Below are 22,333 nucleotides of genomic sequence, written 5' to 3' on the forward strand. Positions count from 1 at the left end.
GGCAAAAGAGACTGTCACCTCATCAAAAAAATTACATATGTAATGAGGATGCTTGCATATGGAGGTCTGACCGATTCACAAGATGAATATTATCAGATTGGTAAGTCTACCGACACTGACTCTTTAAGAAAATCTGTAATAGAAGTCATCCATGTCTTTAGCTCTAGATACTTGAGGGATCCGATTGAGTCAGATATATCTAGACTCCTCGCACTTGATGAATCACAAGAATTTCCTGGAATGCTAGGGGAGTATTGATTGTACGCAGTGGGAATGGAATAAATTCCCTGTTGCATGGCATGGAACCTACACGAACCATGTTAAAGCCCAACTGTCATCCTAGAAGCGGTTGCATCTTCAGATATCCATATATGACATGCATCTTTTGGGATGTCTGGATCCTGCAAAGACATTAATGTTCTTAAACGTTCACCGATTTTTGATAAACTGTTAATGGGTGAGAGTCTCCCGGTTAATTCTGTAGTTAATGGCACACAATATGATATGTGTTATCTTGTTGATGGGATATACCCTCAGTAAGGTACCTTAGTCAAAATTATTTCTAATCCATAAGGCCTGAAAGAAGCATATTTTGCCAAAAGACAAGAGTCGATTCGAAAAGATGTTGAACGAGCTTTTGGTGTACTGCAAGCTCGTTGGAAAATTATTCAGGGACCGTCACGTTGGTGGGATGTAAAAACAATAAGTGATATCATAAAGGTGTGTATCATAGCATAACATGATTATTGAAGACGAATGACCAAATATTAAGGGATGTGAAACGGATCCGATATATCGCGGAGAAACTTTACCAGACTAATTGATTGATCGTCTTGGTCGAGTTAAAAGCAAGAAAATTCATACCCAGTTGAAGGCAAATCTTGTTGAACATGAGATCTAACGATGACAATGAATAGATTTTGGTCATTAGATTACTAGTAATGTGTTTTAGATCGTTTGATTATTGAAGTAAAAGTTTAATTAGTAATGTATTTTAATTATTAATGTGGGAGTAAAAATCATTTTTTTTAAAGTAATTAAAATTAAAAGATAATATATATAATTGTCCCCTATTTACGTTTTTTTATCATACTAGAGCACTAGTGTTGTCAATGGATTGCTAGTGGTCAATCCAGCAAGGCACACCTCACATGGCACCCCTAAATTGCAAGGCCAACACTGATTCGACTGACCTCAAACTTGGCCTGGCAAATCTCAAATCAACGTGTAGATAGATGATCATAGTAAGTCAGACAGTCTTATAGATGGATGATGCTCAGGCCAAAGCTCAAGCCATGCCGATCAACCTATTAGGTTCGGAAAAGAAATTTGAGAGTATTCATTTCCACATGGTAAAAATGTGGTTTAGAGCACCTCCAATGCAAAACTCAAAAAAATCTCTATTCGTCCTATTTGTCGAATTTCAATTAAGATTCTCACTTATACGTGACGAAAATAGAGTTCCTCAATTCTTGTATGTCTCCAATGAAAAACTCTAAACTTGCTTTTTTTACTTATATGGCATGGTTATTTTTGTAAAAAAATAAGGGTTATTTCCCTAATGGCCCCCAACTTTGTGACCAGCTTTCCGCCTGACACCCTACTTTACGAGAAATACCCATATGGCCCCCTTCCGTTATAACACTGTCACTCTCTCTCCTCCATCATGTTTTCTCTCTCTGCCAACTCACGCCACATCATCTGTTACGCCACCTCATCACCTTCTCCCGCAGAGGTCGCCGGCCGGCCAAATTTCCGGCCGGCAACCTTCAAATTTTTTTTATTCTCTCTCTCTAAAATTTTTTTTTTTTTAATTTCCTCTCACATCTCTCTCTCTCTCTCTCTACTCCGGCGAAGGGAAACCCCCTTCGCCGGAGTTTAGAGAGAGAGAGAGATGTGAGAGAAAATAAAAAAAATAAAAAATTTATTTTAGAGAGAGAGAGAATAAAAAAAAAAATTGAAGGTCGCCGGCCGAAAATTTGGCCGGCCGACAACCTCTGTCGGAGAAGGTGATGAGGTTGCGTAACAGATGATGTGGCGTGAGTTGGCAGAGAGAGAAAACATGATGGAGAAGAGAGAGTGACGGTGTATTAACGGAAGGGGGCCATATGGGTATTTCTCGTAAAGTAGGGGGCCAGGCGGGAAGCTGGTCACAAAGTTGGGGGCCATAAGAGAAATAACCCAAAAAATAATTAGTTATTTTGGAAACATACAAATACTTGATTTCTATTGGTTGAAGTTTAGATATTGATGAGTTGGACAATTAGAGATATCTCAAGAGGACACTATATTTCTAGAGTGTCCTCTTGAGATATCTCTATTCCACCCTCGACACATCATCCTTGAGATCCTAATTGAGTTTTGCATTGGAGATGATTTTTCAAGAAAAACTTAGAAAATCCTATGTGGCACTTTAAGTTTCTAAGATTGAGTTTTGCATTGGAGATGCTCTTACTACCTAAGAATCATTATCTATTCGTGTCCGAGTTAAATGACCAAAAATGTAACCGACATAGTATTCTTTTTTTTTTTTTGAGAAATCGACTACGATCTACGTTAGTCGTTACAAGGCATTGATACATCATGAAGATGTGGTGAGCACGATAACCGCCTAATTTAAACCATGTTGAAAGAGGCCTAAAGCCCGACAAATTTATTATATTATTTACTTCATATATTACCTAAATTAGATGAAATAAGTCTTGATGGCTAACTGCTTCCAGCGATATTCGATCCCACGACTTCATGGGCTTAAGAGGGGGTGTCCAACCGTTGCACCAAAGAGTGGTGGACTAACTAACATAATATTAGAACTAAAACCTACACATAATATGATCAACTATCATACTCTTCACATCCAAAATAAATAAAAAAGTACACTAGGTTATGCCAAATGTTTGCAACAAAAAAGAAATACCAAATGTGAGGATGACAATCTCAAATATAATAACAACAAAAAAAAAGTAGAATAACAACAAGATTCATTGATTAAATATGAACTAAAATCAAATCATCGTATATGATAAAACTCGGGCAAAATATTTTTTTTGGACCGAAAGCAACAAGCATGTGCTTTTTTTGTTTAATGAAAGCAACACCAATGTGCCAATTTGGTGGCCATGAATGAATGGACAAAGGAAACGATTTTTCTGCTTAAATATCTCATTCATTCCAGACGTGGTTAAATATCTGGTTCATTCCAGAAGTGGACACTATACCTATTATTTTCTTCTTCTTTATGTATGATATTAAGCTTTTAGTTATCTAACTGGAAACTAATTGGCTAGAAATAGGAGATATTTGTGTTGTCTTACTCAAATGGATGCAAAATCAAGGCCGTTTTGTTATTCGAATGAGTCAGACATCACAAATCAAACAAAGACATATTTCAAAATGACTATGAATTCAGTCCTCGAGCCAGATGTCAAGTCAAATCTAGTTATCGGAGTACTCTTTGTCTATGTGAAACTGTATTCACACAGTAAAATTACTCTATGTGAAACTGTATTCACACAGTGAAATCATCGAAGTTGCAATCACTCGTAACAAGAATATTAGGATTACAAAAATGTATTTTATTGATCTTTGATAATAAATATATATAGACAGAGTTACATTAGGGTTTGTACATGTACCTGGAAGTCTAGATTTCATTATCAGATGGGATTGAGATTTACGTTTACCTATTCTGATTGATCACTGATTGTTTTACTTTCATTGACAACCCATTCATGTTCAGGAAGCAACAACCATGATTATACCAGTTTTTGTTTAATAATCTGATTTCGGTCCTTCATTATCATGTTCAAGTGAGAATCATTCTTAAGAAAACGAATTATATAGTCTAGCAAAAAATAACGAAAATAAAAATTTAACGTGGATTCAAATACACAACCTTTAAAGATCGATTCATAACCAACAATGTAATATAGTGGCATGTAACAAATTATAGGTACTAAATAACGTGTATAAGTATTAAATAACATGTAGTAGCGGAAATAAAATAAGAATTGTCGATACTCACAGCTTCGTTTATTCAGAATTGCAGGTGAAGGAAAATTTAGTGAAACAAAGGTAGAATACCCCATTGGTGTAAAAAACCCTCTCCGGTAGTGACTTCGAGAACCAATAGCACAAGCACTGCAAGCATTGCAGCTCTGCCATTCCAAGTTTCTGCGCTTTTTGTCCATCCCCATTCCCACATTGTAACTGGTGGTGGTAGCTCCCTCCGCTGCGAGTCGTATGCTGCTAATAGTTCTTCCACACTACCGAGTGGAACGAGCGACTGCAATAAAGCTCGTACGTCAGTAACTTCATAGATTTAAACAAGTTAGTAGTGATTATTTTAAGTTTTTTAGCTTCAACAACTATTATAATAATTACGGATGGGAATGTACAGTAAAATGACAGATTTTTACAGTGTGGCTGGTTCAGTTTACAAAGAAGACTGCAAAATTAAGTCTCGTCTGTGAGTAGTCAGGTCGTTTCCCTGGCTTACATTTTCGAACGCAGGCCTTTAGAAGTTTTGCATATATAGTCTGTATCTCACAGTTTCCTGGAAAGTCGTTTTCTGTCAATTTGTAGGAGAACGCGACTCAGAACAACGAATCAAATCTGTTGGTTTTGTTCATCCATGAAAATGTGGCATCAAAAGTTGGAGTCACCTCGTGGAGCACTAACAAAATACTCGAAGTTGAAGCTGGACAAACTTTTCGAGGATTTTTACAGAATACTCTTCTCATCGTGAGACCCATTTGGATCTGCATACGATTACCGTCTCATCTCTGAGTCCTACGAGGATTGTGATATATATGTCCTAAGGCATTTCTCGTTTGAGGTCAATTGTTAGTTCAGAAAATTGTGAAAAGTGGGAATTACCTGACGAGCTTCAAGATTTGAGACTGCCATTGCCCCAACATAAGGGAGACTTTCAATAACAGCATCTGCAAGGTCCGAAATGAAAGTTGGTTCACACCCTAGAGCAGGAACACGGCCCCATTTTTTTATCCCAGATTTTAAAGCTAACTCCCTGTATTCGACATCAATCTCTTCGAGCGTTTCAATGTGCTCGCTGACAAAGCTGCAAATCAGGTACCAAATATATTATTGATAAGCCTAAGACTTTGCTAACCTATTCCCAAAGCACAAGTGAAAGAAGTAGAAAAGGATACATGCTCGATAACCAAATAAATGGCCTAATTCCCCCATCCTCACAACAATGGAAAACACTATGAGAATGGAATAGGGAGTCGGAAATAACTACCTAATTGGAACAGCAAGAAGACTTTTTGTACCCTTCTGACCCAGCTCGATAATTGTGTCATCAGTATAGGGTTTCAACCATTCAACAGGTCCAACTCTGCTCTGCAAATACCGAAGCAAAAAAAGGTTTTACTATGAGAATGGCTTAAAAAGGGAAACAACTAGAAATGAAATACAAAGATCATCCCTGATTAGGTAATGGATATATGACGAAATACAAATTACAGTTTTTCCAGAGACAAACAATGATGGAATTTATTTGAGAAAATGTAACTAATAATGTCCTCCAAGGTCCAACTTTGAAGCGTAGGGACGATTTTGTGATCACAATTACCTCTTCAGTTTTAAGTCAGATAGTAGAATCATTTGAAGGATCTTCCTAGGTTGAAGTTCAATCATTGAAGTAGAGTGCGAAATGGATGGGATTTATAATAACATGACATACTAACATGAGTATGTGCTAAAAATCAAGAAATAGATAGGCACAAATTATGAATGCCTTATAAAGTGTATTTGCTAGTCTTGAATATCATATACCGTTTGAACTTGTTATCTTTGATGGTCATTGTTCTTTCTCTTAAAGTAGTTTTGGTACGTTATCCGATGGGAATTAGTTAGATATCATAGGAGTGATAAAGCACGCAGCGGAAGGAACAATAAAGCTAACTATCGAAATTATAGAACTAGAAATTGAAGAAAACATTATAATAAAGAAGATAAATTGGCAATCAAGGGTCTTTTTAATTGATTATTGAATGAATGTATGCAACTAAGGCTATATCCAAAGAGTTTAACAATAAAAGAAAACATACTCCCCCCAATCTGAATCTAACTACCAAATACAATGAAACTTGGATTACAAGGAAACCCATAAAATAGAAACTCCTAAAGGATCTTGATTACCTACTAATAATACTAATACTAATAAAATAAGTTTAAGGGACCCAAAAGAGCACGGTTAGCGGTTTGTCCCAGACCGTTTGAACAAGAGTGTCTAACTCGCCGCAACCATCTTGGAGAGGTGAAAACAGACATGTGCTGATTATTCCAACCCAACTCATAACTGTTGGCACGACCATGGTAGATACATTCATGTCTTATTACCATGGATGTCCTAAAATAAGATGAGGAGTGTCTATGACAGTGACATCGCAAGTGATATTCCATGCCGGTGGAGAGAGGGACCTTACAAACACGGTCCATGCAGGTAGTTGCACCACTCTTTATCCATGTCGCCTGTATGATTGAGGATGAGGTTCTGTGGGGAGACCCAAATGTTTGACCAAAGCCGAAGAAACCAAATTTCCTACACATCCACTATCAATGACGATTACGAATACTTTGTTGAGGATATTCCCTCGCGTGACGAATAGATTTTTCCGACTGGGGTCGTCACGACGAGCAAAAACATCTTACGAGTGACAAGTACCACTCTGCCACCCAAATCTGGGTTGGTGACAATGGGTTCGGCACGATCATCTTCTTCGCCTTCTCTATCATTCTTTTCCAACAAATAAGGTTTCTTCCTAAGAGCACAGCTGTTAGAGGTATGCCCCATCTTTAAACACCTAAAGACTTCATATTATTATTATTTTTTTTGTATGGGTTAGAGGAAACCTTATTCTGCTCAGTTCTTAAAGAAGTATGGTTTGAAGGTTTATCAATTTCTTCAGACCAGGGTTCAGACATATTCTGATAAGAAGAGCCACAATAAGGTTTTCTGCGATATAAAGGTCTAGGATCAGCTTCAAAACCTTGGGAAACTTATCTATCTGACTATCACGCAACATGATATATCTTATGCTGTGAGTATTGTTAGCCAATTCATAGCTACCCCTCGTGGTCATCATCTAGAGGCAGTGATTCGGATACTCAAATATCTTAAGGGGGCACCTGGTCGTGGTTTATTGTATCGTCCTAATGGACACTTGAACATTGTAGGGTACACGGACGCAGATTGGGCGGGATCTCTATCTGATAGACGCTCCACAACAGGGTATTGCACTTTTGTTGGAGGTAACCTAGTTGCTTGGAAGAGTAAAAAGCAATCTGTTGTTGCTCGATCTAGTGCCGAAGCAGAGTATCGTGCAATGACACATACCACATGTGAGCTTGTATGGCTGAGATCCTTTCTGGAAGAACTTGGCTACTCTTCTTCAAGCGCAACTCCTCTTTATTGTGATAACCAAGCTGCTATTCATATTGCAAGTAATCCTGTCTTTCATTAGCGTACTAAGCACATAGAAGTAGATTGTCACTTCATTCCGTCCAAACTCCAAACTCCAAACTAAAGAGATGCACCCCTTTTGTTTCTTCTTCTAATCAACTTGCAGATACTTCGCTAAGGCTCTTCCTAAGAGTAAGAGTCAATTAGAAAGTATATCTAACAAGCTTGGAGTTTCGAATATCTACTCTCCAGCTTAGGGGGGGGGGGCTAGAGTAATGACTTGTTTAAATATATATATAATATAGTCTATATGGAATGTTACCATTAATCTAGGGTATTCTTCTTGTAAGAAACAAGTTAGAACATCATGAATGAAAGTAGTTCAACTTTTCATCACTTCTTTAACTCTAAATCTCAACACAACTAAAAGGAAGCATACGCCTATTCTGAATCTAACTACTAAATATAATGAAACTTAGATTTCAAGGAACCCCATTAATAGAAACTCCTAAAAGATCTTGATTGCCTACTAATAACACTAATACTGCTAATATAAGGTTAAAGGGCCCAAAAGGGCACCGTTAGATGTGCCGGCTACATCAAGGAGCGAGAAACAATTTCCTTAAATCATTAACAACAGAGACTTCCTTTCCTATATGGCGCTACAAAACTTACCCTTCGACTCTTCATCTGAGCTAGTATAAGTTGCTTAAAGTTCGACTATACAATTGGACACTCCCTCGGACCACATATTCAAACTTATAGGGAAAAAGGTAACGTTTCATCTGTGGTTAGAAAGAGTGCCCGTCATCAAGTCAAAGTATAAAACAGTCTGCAGTTACAATTATGAATTCTCAAATTCTACGAATCACAGATTAAAAACACTACCTGATAAGCAAGAGTATATGCATTAGATATTTTCCGATTTTCTAGTTCTTCCATTATCAAATCCACACACTCTTCCATCTCAGCTTTGTAAGGATCACCAGCTTCTTCCACATAAGCAAGTGGCACCCCATGAGCACTAAAAAATATCATCACCTGTTATCCACTCTCAAATTGGATTATACTAAAAAAGTCAAAAAAATGCATGAATGGTAACGTTTACCATGTTCACCTGTTATCCACTCTCAAGTTGGATTATACTAATAAAATTGAGTACAATTTCCTACCTCCTCAGGGCAGTCAAACTTTTTAAGCTCCTGTTCAATCAAATTAGTCATGGCCTTAATGTATCCTTCACGCTGGTACCAGGAAGGAATAACTGTGTGTTGCATGTTTACCAAATACTCATCCTCCCTGGAGATCCATAACATATATTCAGATAAAATTTGATTTTGGTGGTAAATTTAATGATCCCAATCTGTATATTATAACACTAAATGGTTATATATTTACCTGAATATGCTCTCCAATAGCCTAAGGCTTGAACCACTTGTTGATATTGAAAATTGTGGATAAAGAGGAAGCACTACAAGCTTTGTTATTCGATCTCTTTTAATCTGCATAAACAAGGAAATGTAGACTAACACCCTTAATTCCAATCGCGTGATTTTGTAAATGGAGCTTGACCAGATACTATCAGGTACAATTTTTGGATAGTAAGGGTCAAAACTGTATTAGTTAGAAACCAAGGAAGTGTTTTGAAACCATGGAGGAAATAAAGTTCGAGAAGCAGAATCCCAAATATTAGCATATTCGGAACTGACATTCGGAAAACCGGATACCTGCTCAATAGCTTCCTCAGTGAAAGGATGCCAGTAACGCATTCCCACGTACACCTTCGCAGGGACATTCTTTTCGCCAAGTGATTTCATCAACTCTTCGGCCTAAGCAAGATAAAGAATTGTCACATCAGATTATTTAACAAGCATAGAAGTCCTAAAAGCATTTGATTATTGATACCAAAAGAAAAAGCTTATTAAAGATGATTCCTGGCCATGCAAACCTTTCTTAAATACGAGGTATTTCGTTTATACCTTATACAATGACACTCACTGAAAGAATAATGGAGATAAGGTATGGGTGGTTTATTTGTTGATACACACAAACAATATGTCAAATCACCAATGAACATCAATATGCATTGTTTAATCATTGAAAGCTAGGATATGCTAGGTGGAATTTACTTATGATCAGCTACAGCTAAAGTTCTACTCTATTTCTTATCTTTATACATACAAAGAGAGTTTTGTTGAATTAAATTCGTAAATATAGAAGGTGAAGCAGGGTGGGTGTTTAACACTAGACAGGTGCATTCGTTTACATGGTTCCTAATGAATGAAAACTGCAAATAATCCGCAGCAACTAGAGTGCATATGCTACATACTTGCTCATCAGTTATCCGGCGAAGAGGTGAACCACCACCAATGGAAGCATAACCTTCTTTGCTCTTGGGTGCCCTAAGAACAGATATGAATTGTGCCAAGGGACCTTGAAGAAAACGGAACAGTCTTGGTAGACGTATAATATCCTGTCATCCATGAAGAAATATACATTAATAGTAGTACCGTACTAAAGCATATTGAAAGTTGAGTCGATTTACAAAGATGCAGATAAAGGTCAAGTAGATTTCGAACATTTTAAGTTGTAACATTGTAGATTCTTCACTATTAATTTGCACGAAATTGAGCTCTTAGTACATTGTTAATTTGCAAATGAGAACGAACGTGTCACTTCACTCAATTTCGTAATCAAGAGAATCAGGACAGAGAAAGGATTTCATTTCAATGTAGGCACAACTCAATAATGGAAGAAACGTAACTACCACTAGAAATAAAGACAGTGACAAAATGAATATGTTTTAGGCTGTATCACAGGAAAGGAAAAAAAATTATTGGCCCCAAAAAAGATAGCCTGAAGCTTAATTAACTGTTAGTATCTGCCAAGCCACATGGCTAAAATCCTAAAAAATCCAAATTACATTGAAATCAATTGGAGTAGTAGGGTAACAAAATTAACAACATCATTTATCTAAAACTCTAAACAAGAGTAAACTAAAAAAAACCGGCCCGACAATAAATGCAAGTTCTAGCTGTTTGAAATCCCATTTGACAGTGACAAATGAAAACGAGAAAATTCAATGAGATTAAAATATTCATTGGCAATGAGAAGTCTATTTACCGGGTCAGCAAAAAGATTAAACAAGAAAGGCTGCACATCGTCAAGAGTCTCTGGGCCTCCAAGATTCAGCAACAAAACCCCTATCTTATCCTCACCAATAAGAAAATCTGTAGATACATCTTGAGATGCTGAGGTAACTAATGCCTTCACGGTCAGAGAATTCCTTTTTGGTTGTTGCTTTGAAACTAAATATGGTGCTTGTAGCCCTGCGGGATTTCTGGCAACTCCACGAGTTTTGGGAAAACATGTTTTAACACAAGCTTCCGTTTGAACCCCACAATAATTATGCAATCTTTGAGTTGTGCACATAGGATGCCGTAACAGCCTAAAAATCACAAGATAATACTAGTTATATGAGATGAAAAATGAAAAAAACACTAATTGATCAATTAAATTGTTTCTGTCAGTACAAAATATGGTACTTATTTAACATCAAAATATTGTTCTGGTCCAAAAACTTATCTTCTACTTGCTATGTTTAAATAACAGAGAACTGGATCATACAAATATGTGTTAGCTTAGAAATCGCACAAAGAAATAGAAGAGGGACATTATAGAAACGATGATTATTATTCCTAATAAAAGTAAATCATATCCATAGAAAATGAACAAAAAAAAAAAGAGAAAGCGGAACAGTAAAAAGACGGCAAATGGTTAAATAACAGTTAACTTGATTTGATGAAAGAAGAAACTCTTCCAGTAGGTTCTTGTGTTAATCCTTCCTGGCCAATTTTATATCTTCAATAACACGTTTCAGATTTCGAAATTTTAACATAAACACATAAACAATATTAAATCAAGTTAAAACCATTGCATGATCACTATATATAATCTCTCTAGGTTTTACTTACATGACGAAACTAAATAACATCCGAAGCCCCTAACAACAAATATATACCTGATTGAAGGAGACGCTTGACAGGTGAGTTTCACAGGTCTTATTTCTGTGCTTCCCATCTCTATCACACCTCTTGTACTAGCCTGATCTGAGGATGATAATCTCTCCCCTACCAATTGTTTTAATCAATAAATTATACACCAAAAATAAGAACATCTTGATGTCAACAAGTTAATAAAAATTCAATATAAAAAAAATGCAGCTTTTATATTAGCCCTCCTACCTAAATAACATCATATGGATATCAGTGAGATCAGTTATGTGGTACACTAGGGGTATGTACCTTTACGAACCCCTACTTAAATCATGATAAATTAGTTACACTAAACAACTCCATCTTCATAAAACTTAAAAATCTTAATCAGGTTAACTGGTTAAATATAATCTATTCTAGTCAACTACTCAACTAGCCGATCCTATTAATTAAATTTTTGGGTTGACTAAGCTTGAAAACTTCAGAATGCCAAATTCGGAGTATACTATTGAAAGTGCCTAAAGGAGAATGGGAAATTCAGTATGTCGTATGCAAGAACGGTATAGGATTCGTTAACATGGAACGTCTTCATCGTTGGGACATGAAAACATGAGATGGTTCATAGAATTTGGGAAAATCAACACTATTCTCTATCTGAGTAGATAGAGTTTTGCTAGTGATATAATTTGAAATACACTTGGGAAGTTGGTGAGAGTTTAAGGGCTGAGATGGTGAGTGTCATCTAAACCTAGATTTCATTCTTTTACCACTATTACAGGTTGCTTGGTACAACTCTGATGACTCCACTCTGTTTAGAGTAACTTAGAAGAATTAATTACATCAGACTCACTCATTTTTAAGAATCAGAAATATCAATATTCATGGCAGATAATCCAAATGTATCAAAGTAGAAATATAAATCCAATAGAATAGCTAATTAAGTAAGAATTAGAGTATTTGAGTGTTTTAGAGAAAGAAACAGAGTAAAGAAAGCTTACATTGAGAAGCTGGTGAAGGAAGAGAGACCGCAAGAACCTCTACTCCCATTTTGCCCTAAAATCGAACTAAAAAACTCTCTGAACAAAACCGAAAAATTACGAAAAAAAAATTCTTCTCTAAAAAACTCTCTCTCTCTCTCTCTATCTCTCTCAAGAAATGCAGAAGCAGTGATTAAGTTAGAGAGAGAGAGAGGAGATGAAGGAAGGAAAGGGGAGGAAGGTTTAATGGATCAGAAGAAGAAAAATCTTGGGGGAATTTAGGGGGGAAAATGAGAGAGGTTAATCTGGAATGATTGGTGATACTTTTTTCCTGGGAAATGGATAAAACCATTTTCTTTTTTTTTTTTTTTTTTTTTTTTTTTGAAACGTCTGAATCTCGGAAAGGAGTGAATGTTTTTTTTTTTTGGGTCCTCCTTTGAGAGGATATTGTACCGATTTTATCGTACCTATTTCAAGACCGTAGATATTCATCGAGTCTTGCATTGATCAGATGTTTTCTGTGTCTTGTAAGCACGTCCCGAGCCTGATAGACTTACCATCTAGGTGTACCATCTTGTTGACCAACTCAAATAAGACAAGGGGTAAACTGGTAATTTTATTAGTTCAAAATTACCATTTTACTCCTTTTGTTATCTGAGTTGGTCAACAAGATGGTACATCTCTCATTTTCCCGCCCACAAATTATTTTTGGTGCACTTCAAGAGAGATTGACTACCGTCACACCTATTTGACTCCATAGACTCCCTTTTCTAGGACGGTAGAGTTTGAGACCAATAGTACTGGTTAAAATTTGAGGGAATCAATTCCTACTTACAAATCACTCGATATTAATCTCAAACGGATGACAAATACTTTTTAAGGGTTTAATGACTTCAAAAAACTTTGAAACATAGGATGAAAGATAAAATCGAACTACTGTACACTATGGGAGCCAAAACGATGAGTTGGTCACAAATTGGGGGTCAAAACAGAATTAACCTTCAAAAAATAAGAATTTTAAAAACAATTTCTAATAAGAGTAGAGATCTTTCTAATCTCATGTTTAATTTCTTTTTTTTTCAATTAATGGACCATAGATGATAAACATCAAAAGAACAATAAGGAGTCTATATGGCTTTTGATGAAAATTTTAGACAAAAAAAACGAAATGGAAGAAGTCAAGGACTGCTCGGGTGTGTCAATGAAGAAAAGTAAAAAAGAAAAAGTACAGAGAGATAAATAGACCAAGAGCGAGCTTGGGTTTGCCTATAGATGCACTCTACTCTAACGGCTTATCCTTCCATTATAAAGATGTAAATGAGGCAAAGAAAGGATTAAGGTGATCACTACAAAAAAAAGGTCCATTAGGGACGGCCAAAAACCGTCCCAAACATAGGAAAACCGTCCCTAATAGAGTATTGGGGACGGTTTTCATCTGTCCCCAAAAGCGGCGTCCCAAATACTATTTGGGACAGATATGGGGACGGATAGCATCTGTCCCAAAGTTATTTTTGGGACGGTTTGTATCTGTCCCTGTATCGACGATTATTAAGGACGACATATATCTGTCCCTAAAAATTTGGCGGGAATTTCCTCTTGTTAGCATTTGGGACAATTAATATCTGTCCCTAAAAATTGTGGCGGGAATTTCTCCTCCTTAGCATTTGGGACAATCAATATCTGTCCCTAAAAGTTTGACGGGAATTTCCTCTTTTTAGTATTTGGGACAATTAGTATATGTCCCTAAAAATTTGGCGGGAATTGCCTCTCGTTTGCATTTGGGACAGACAATATCCATCCCTATAAGATTGGCGGCAATTTTCTACTTCATGTACGTAATATAGTTAATATTCGTCCCTACAAATGTGACTAGGAGTTTCCCATACAATAGTTAGTGTATACAAGAGGGAAAATTTTACTAGAACCAATATTTAATAAATCACATATTCACATCAAACATGTTTTGAGAAGTCCCCTGAACATATTCACAAGTCTGGACGAGAAAAAAGGTCAAACCAAAATAAGAGAATAAAGTAATACCTCTTCCATAGGAAGATAAAATTCTATTAAAAATAAACTACCCTAACTTCATCCTCCATCTTGCTTCTCACGTTGTAGGAAGATAACATATTCACATAAACTACTCTAACACCATCCCAGTAGAGCTCCATCCAATCCCTATGTCATGGACAAAAAACAAAAGACAGCGAAAGCTATTAGTTTATTCCCTTTTTCTAAATTAAGACACGGCAAATAATACAAACATATTAAAACTTCTATAAAATTGTTAAAAGAGCAAACATTCACACACAAAATCTTCTTAAAAGCGGTAGCTTCATAATAAGTTCGTGTTTACTGTTCTTGCAATCTAACGAGCATACTCTCATGGGTATTTGGAGTTCTTTTACATAATAATGTTTCATATTAGGTGTCAAGATCAATACCGCATTAGTTCTAGAACAATGGTCTAATTCAGTAAAAGATAACACCGAAACGTACGGCGACGCAGCAGCAGCTGCAGCCTATTGGCATGCTGCGACGCAGCAGCAGCTGCAGCCTATTGGCATGCTGCGACGCAGCAGCAGCTGCAGCCCATTGGCTTGCTGCGACGCAGCAGCAGCTGCAGCCCATTGGCTTGCTGCGATGCAGCAGCAGCTGCAGCCCATTGGCTTGCTGCGACGCAACACCATCCCCTTGCCCTGTTCCATAAGATTTACATTGTTGCGATTATAAAGTTGTGATAAAGTGGGACGTGAAATTGTGGCATAAATAGCATTACCAGTCAAAGTCACTAGAACAAGTTGAGTGGACAATGTCATTGTCTAACCAGATGTATAATGGAACCACATACTTAAATGACATGTTGAGGTTAAGTTTCATGCCCCATATATTTTGGTTTCTCAACACAATCTTATTTTTATGATTATAATTATAGATATCAAACAGAACAACATATACGAAATGAAAGTTTTGTTTTAGTACAAGTAGACAGATTGTTTTCTGAAAAAGTAAGTATATGTACTATACTAATTACCTAATTGATAAATGGTTCACTCATATGCCTATTTTAGTTCTCACTTTATATTCAGAAACATGGTCATGGTAGTTGGAGAACCCTACCAAAAATGCTGGTATACTTATTTCTATCTATCTATACACATAACCCATGACTTATTTTTCGTTTTTGAAAGAAACCCATAACTTCATTAAACCCTAGCTAGCTAGTTTAATAGGTTTGGTACTTTGATACCACAAGTAAGACTAGTTTCCACTAATATAGACTATATATTCTAAGTTTATAGCATATCTTCATAATTTAACTTTGAACTTGTTCTTTTTTGCCCTAATTTCAGATGGTCTGCTATCGCTGCTCGATTACCTGGAAGAACTGATAACGAAATTAAGAACTACTGGAATACCAATATTAGAAAAAGATTACTTCGTATGGGAATAGACCCAGTATCACATAGTCCCCGTTTCGATCTTTTAGATATCTCTTCACTTCTAAATTCATCTCAATTCAATGTTTCAAGGTTGCTTGGGGTTAACCAACCAGAGCTTCTAAATTTAGCTACCACTCTCTTTTCATCTCAATGTGATCAAAACCCCGATGTTATTATCCCAACTCTTCAAGAAACTTTGCTTTTCAATTCTAATCAAATCGAAAACCAATTCCAGTTTAAGTCCAACCAAGTTCAAGAACTACAAGCTTGCACCACCACTACTCCTTTTTCAAATGCTCCTAGCCAATTTGTAAACCCAAATGTAGAACAATTTCAATCAAATCTTATAAACTTTTCTACCATCTGCCAAAATTCACAATCAAATTTGTGGGAAGATAATGTGATTCTACCTATTAATTTGATGGATAATTTTATTCCAATACAAAATTATGTGTCTTATGGCTCTAATCAATCAACAATGAATGATCCTTTATAAATTGGTACAGAAGACAAGAGAGAAAGCTACTGTAGTAATGGGTTGAAGTTTGAAATGGGTAATATTTTCGGCCTAAATAAGTTCCTGTAATCAGCTAGTATGAGCAAACCCTAGAAGAAGAAGAAGAAGAAGAAGAGGAGGAACACATACCTGTGCAAACCCTAGAAGTGGAAGAAAAGAAACAACCCACGCCCAAAAGAGAGAGATTGAAGAAGAGATCGAACAAAGAAACCAAACCCTATAATTAAGTGTAAAAGCAGGAGAAATCTCCTTTCTTCGCTGAAGAACTCGGTTCCTCTCTTCTCTGTACGTGGTGGTGGTGAGGAGAAACGAAGAGAGAGAAAAAGGAAAGAAAAAGAAAAAAAAATAAAAAGGAATTTTTTTTGGGGGGAAAAAAACGAGGGAAGAGTTTTTTTGGGCCATTTTTTTATGTGGCCGAAATTTTGCGCCATTTTTCTAGTTGTGCTCAAAATTGTCCCTATTGTAATATTAATGGGGACAAATAGTAAAAAATTGTCCCTATCTTTAAAATATTAGGGACAGACGTAAAAATGTATGTCCCTATTGAGCGTTTTTTTTGTAGTGGATCCAACTGCTTATCCAACTAGTTGTTCATCTACTCTATGAATTCGGAGGTCACAAGGTGGATTTAAGGTGGAGGTTAAATCAATCACTTATTGACTTTTGTTAAAGAATATAAATAAAGTCGGGAAATGTCTTTCATGCCCCTAAGATGACTTTAAGGATCGTTTCATGGCATTTAGAGTCCTAACTTTTTCTTTTATAGTAGTTATTGGACTCATTCAATTTACGTATTTATTCATGATGTAATCGTATCATATTAAATGTAATGACTCTTATAGTCCACTAGTCTAGGTACCATATTGAATATAATTACTCTTGGGATCCATGTGAAAAAAATACTAGTTAAAATCGAGCAACCCAAAATTTAAAAAAGGGGTCATCTTGGAAACAGTCCATCTTTACGAGGGGCAAAAAGCAATCAGCCCCTTCAAAAACCGCTTAGAGTATTAGGCTTTTATTTCCTCTTCTTTATCTCATACAGATTCCTATTTTACCAGAAACATCAATATCAGTCCAACTGAATCGGTCGGAAAATCTTCTCTTAACTCACCGCCGACTTTTTAAGGTATATTTCTAAAACCCACCACCCTTTCTCTCAAACAAACAATTCATCTTTCAGTTCTGAGAGATAATCTGAACCAGAAAATCATAGAAACGTCAAGGTTATCTGTTCAAAATTCACTTCTTCCTTTTATTCTCTCAGATTGATGGTTAATGGATCCCTAATAGTTCATTAGTTTCTGGGTTAACATCTGAATTACATAAGTTATAATGGGTCATGGGTTGAATTGTTTTTCCTGGATCAATAGACAAAAAGTAAAAAAGATTCTTTAGTAAAGTAAGTTCTACTTTTTGGTTGAGTTTCATCTAATGTTCTTGCCAGTTTTTAATAGGATTTGAAGTATTTGAAATCAGTTGGATTTGGTAATAGCTTATAGGATTTCTGATTCTGGGTATTAATCTAATTCAGATTTTGATTGAGAATAGCATTGTGAGTTGAAAATTTATGAAAGTTAGGGATTGGATTTAGAGATAGCTAATGCCTGATTGGGAATGATATAAATCCAGTTATTCTAATTAGGGCAGACGAAGAAGAGATTTATCGAATATCAAGTTATTTACTTGAGAAATGGATTCACCATTTAGACTTGTGAAGGTTGTTTCGTATTTACTTATATTTGTTGCTGGGGCAGTTCTAGGGTTAACAGCCAGTTCACATCTTAATCGATATATTACTTCACAAACTGGTTTTTTCCCTAGAAATCAAAGTCCGATTCGTGAAATGGTGAACTGTTTGAATTGCCCGAAATTTAGAAGTTTTGATAAATTAGGTAATTTAAGTCATAGTATGACAGATGAAGAGCTCTTTTGGAGAGCTTCAATGCACCCAAAGAAAGAAAACTATCCTTATAAAAGAGTTCCGAAAGTGGCTTTCATGTTTTTAACTCGTGGACCGCTGCCATTTTCGCCATTGTGGGATAGGTTTTTCAAAGGTCATGAGAGGTTTTTTTCGATTTATGTTCATACAGTTCCAGGGTACGAACTCAATGTGTCTGAGGACTCTGCTTTCTATGAACGCCAAATCCCAAGTCGGGTATGATCTCTTCCCCGTTCTTTACTATTTTTCTTATTTCTTTCTCCATATCTTTTGATAATAGTTTAGTTTTACTAGAAGCTTCTCGAATTATAAAATCTTGATTTACTGTCTTTAGTTTTCTTATTTTCCGGATACTTGAATTGACTTGACACACCATAACTCTTGTCATTGGGAAAGTTCTCACATTCTTTAATCATATTTTCAGTTTCTTTCATTATCGATGAGGCCGCTTCTAGATTGTGTTTGTGCGTAAAACATGAGTGATGAACTTGAATCTTCATAAAATGCATTAATATCAAAGAAATGTCCTGTATGGGTAAAGACTTTTTACTCGTTAAACATTCTTACTGTAGATCTATCTGTAAATACAAGTACACAACCTACTCAACCAAACAGAAGTAAAAAGGAATGGTATGTGGAGCTCTCATAGGATGGTTAACCATTGATTTGGTACAATACTTCATAAGGATTTCCATTGATTGAGATATGATAGAATGTACGCATGAATGTCTACTTTATGCCCTTAAAGTGATAAGTTCAAACTCAAAGACATTTAGAAGGATATAAGAAATCAAGTCGGCATTCTATAGATTGAAAATCGAAAGATTTCTCACCTTTGGTGCAGCAACCCTTCATATGCTCTCTCCACCCCTCCCGAGTACCCTCCCGGTGGGTTCCGCTGTGTAGGGGCCAGGAGCTTGGGGGGAGTCGATCCTGAAAGTTATGAGAATTAGTAAAAGGGTGACATGGTCATAGGTCAGGTTTTGTCCACTTCTTTAGAATAGAATGTTTCTCATTTTTTCACGTTTGGAAGGTCTTTGTCTTCTCACTTATCTCATATTTTCAAGTTTAGATGTACTTACAAAATCTACTATTAAGTTATTATGTACTGAAGTATTGGCCTATTGGGTACTGCTTTTCCTCTAAATTTCTTTTTTCCATTGTGAATATGTTCACTGACGCTCTCTTCTTGGTCCAATGTCTCCTTTTTTCTTCAGGATGTTCAATGGGGAGGAATAACACTAGCAGACGCTGAGAGGCGTCTTCTAGCCAACGCACTGCTCGACTTTTCAAATGAGCGATTTGTTCTACTTTCTGAAAGTTGCATTCCAGTCTACGATTTTCCAACTGTTTACCAATACCTAACCGACTCTGCACATAGCTTTGTTGATTCCTATGATGATCCAAGCCGATACGGACGTGGTCGATATAGTAGATATATGAATCCAGAAATCACGCTCAGCCAATGGCGAAAAGGGTCTCAGTGGTTCGAATTGAATCGTTTCTTGGCTATTTATATAATCTCTGACACCAAATACTACACCCTCTTTAGTAAATACTGTAAGCCTTCATGTTACCCTGATGAACACTATATACCCACTTATCTTAACATGTTTTTTCAGAACTCGAACTCAAATCGTAGCGTTACTTGGGTAGATTGGTCGAGAGGCGGACCTCACCCGGCAACCTATGGAGAGTCTGATATTACGGAAGAGTTTATAGAATCAATAAGGAATAACGGGACATTATGTTTGTATAACTCAGAGAAGACATCGGTTTGTTATCTCTTCGCTAGGAAGTTTGCTCCAAGTGCACTTGAGCCTCTATTGAACCTTACATCAACAGTAATGAAATTTTAAATTCATATTCTTATACATTTGAGTTAATGTCTTCTCATTTTATTTTTTTATATTTGTTCTTGTGGCTTAGGGTGAGATTTTCAGTAACCTCTGATGAGAATATTGTGGGTTAGTCTTAAAACTGGTGGATTTTAGGTTAGATGAGGAGAGAGGGGTGGAGGGGTTTCTTATAGTGATATAGTCTCTCTTCTAGGGCTGAAAAAACAGTGACAGAGAAGTAAGATCTCATTCCAGATGTGATTACTTGATTTTCATTTTCATTTTTTTTTCTTAGACCCATTTTTTGGTTTTGGGTTAGATCTTGATTAACTTATAGAGATTAGTTGAATTTTTTATTGATTTCAGTTTGGATGTTCACTAGTTATAATGCAGTTTCTTAGGTCAACTTCATGTGCTTATTTTTCTAGGGCTCATCTTGGTAAGGCTGTAACTGCTTAGTTGTTTCCATCACCACTTAATAATTAAGATTAAAGTGATGCTCTGAACGTGACAAATACTATGCAAGATGGATATTTATACTTTGTGATCTGACATGGTACGAAATGTTTCAGCCAAGGAATAAAAAATCGAAACATGCTGATGGAGACATCCGAAATATTCTGAATTCTCATATTAGGTCCACGAAAGTATCTGAATTCTCATATTAGGTCCACGAAAGTAACTTACTAAGTGTTTTCATGATAATTTGGCTCCAACAAAAATTGAAATTTCGAGGGGACCAAAAAGAGATGCGACATTTTTTTTTGTCACCAACCAAGTGAGATGCCCAATAGATAAGGAACGTGGGGAAGAGAAGAATCGACCAAAAGAGCAAACGAAAAGGAATAAAAGCATGACGAGAATACTAGTCTCAAAATAAGTGTGAAGTTTCGAAATAAGATTTCTCATCAAAAAAAAAAAGTTTCGAAATAAGATGAAAAGAAACAAATTTAAATAATATAAAGGGTTATTTCCCAAATGGCCCCAACTTTGTGACCAGCTTCCTTCCTGACCCCCTACTTTAGTAATAATTCCCGTATGGCCTATTTTTCCATTATCTTTAACTTTCCGTTACTCTCTCTCTCCTCTATCTCATTTTCTCTCTCTGCCATATCATTTCAGCACGCGACATTATCGTCTTCACCGACAGGGGTCCGACCGGCGACCTTCAAACATTTTTTTTCCTATTCTCTCTCTCAAAATTTTTTTTTTTTTAACTAACTCTCCTCTCTCTCTCTAAACTCCGGCGAAGGGGGTTTCCCTTCGCCGGAAGTCTGTTCATCACGAACAGACTAGATCAGGGGCCATATGGGAATTTTTTTTAGAGAGAGAGAGGAAAAAAGTTTGAAGGTCGCCGGTGAAGACGATGATGTGGCGTGCTGAAATGATGTGGCAGAGAGAGAAAATGAGATAGAGGAGAGAGAGAGTAACGGAAAGTTAAAGATAATGGAAAAATAGGCCATACGGGAATTATTGCTAAAGTAGGGGGCCAGGAAGGAAGCTGGTCACAAAGTTGGGGGCCATTTGGAAAACAAAATTAAATGTAAGAAAGGAACGTCAATAAAAAAATTTTGTAGTGTTCAAATGGAGAAATGTATAAAATCAGACCTGGAAATCAAAACATTGAACTTCCATCTTCATTTCTGCTTCATTTTCTCTACACTTTATTTTTATTTGTGCTCAGATTTCTTTTCCATTTGGGTTGATTTCTTCAACATCATAGAGAACCCCATGAACATTGGCAAGGTTCTTTGGGGGGTTTTTGCACCCATTTTGCTAACCTAGAGAGAAGCGATAGATTAGGACGTGAAGACTCAATGTCTCGTTCGAAACCCTATTTAACATTTTAATTCACTCCCTCCAAAAACTGATATTTCAATTTGCTCCCTTTTTTTCGACACAACGGTGTAATTACAATTTACACATACCCCTCCAACTAATAAATTTGGCTAATGAACCGTTAAATTTTCATATTTGCCCTTATACCAACGGAGTGCAAGTAATTTCCATTTCTACTTTCATCAGCTATTGTTAGAGTGACGATGATATCTTTTTTATACTTCATATTATGGTTTAATAACCTTGGTAATATATAGTTGCATCACATTTCTACTATTTAGACATATTTGTAAAATTTCCACACTAACAGAAATATTTCAAATTTGGGACGTCCAAAATTTCCATAAAAATCA

The 22,333-nt window shown here is 36.3% G+C and overlaps 2 protein-coding genes, 1 long non-coding RNA gene and 1 pseudogene across 3 annotated transcripts; 2 read left to right on the forward strand and 2 right to left on the reverse strand.

The window, feature by feature from the left end:
* Positions 1-3,877: 3,877 nt before the first annotated feature.
* FC2 (ferrochelatase 2) lies at positions 3,878-12,827 on the reverse strand. The gene is made up of 11 exons (XM_086639926.1): positions 12,423-12,827; positions 11,451-11,559; positions 10,553-10,877; positions 9,759-9,902; positions 9,157-9,258; positions 8,828-8,931; positions 8,602-8,728; positions 8,318-8,470; positions 5,264-5,364; positions 4,879-5,080; positions 3,878-4,285 (listed from the first exon to the last, which is right to left on the reverse strand). Exons 1-11 carry the CDS (start codon positions 12,469-12,471, stop codon positions 4,061-4,063), a joined length of 1,641 nt encoding a protein of 546 aa, XP_086496052.1. The 5' UTR covers positions 12,472-12,827; the 3' UTR covers positions 3,878-4,060.
* Positions 12,828-14,265: 1,438 nt separating this feature from the next.
* LOC147537339 (uncharacterized) lies at positions 14,266-15,001 on the reverse strand. Its single transcript, XR_015225956.1, has 2 exons — positions 14,901-15,001; positions 14,266-14,579 (listed from the first exon to the last, which is right to left on the reverse strand). It is a non-coding gene; the product is annotated as an uncharacterized LOC147537339 (long non-coding RNA).
* Positions 15,002-15,722: 721 nt separating this feature from the next.
* LOC147537340 (transcription factor MYB102-like) lies at positions 15,723-16,430 on the forward strand (annotated as a pseudogene).
* A 976-nt stretch (positions 16,431-17,406) lies between these two features.
* Positions 17,407-20,175, forward strand: LOC147537341 (glycosyltransferase BC10-like). Its single transcript, XM_086644029.1, has 2 exons — positions 17,407-18,519; positions 19,521-20,175. The coding sequence occupies exons 1-2, from the start codon at positions 18,055-18,057 to the stop codon at positions 20,160-20,162; spliced, it is 1,107 nt and encodes a 368-aa protein (XP_086500155.1). The 5' UTR covers positions 17,407-18,054; the 3' UTR covers positions 20,163-20,175.
* The last annotated feature ends 2,158 nt before the right edge of the window (positions 20,176-22,333 follow it).

The sequence above is a fragment of the Eschscholzia californica genome, unplaced genomic scaffold, assembly GCF_041429995.1.
Source record: "Eschscholzia californica isolate CP2 unplaced genomic scaffold, dmEscCali1.0.p SCAF_5, whole genome shotgun sequence".
Classification (NCBI taxonomy): Eukaryota; Viridiplantae; Streptophyta; class Magnoliopsida; order Ranunculales; family Papaveraceae; genus Eschscholzia; species Eschscholzia californica.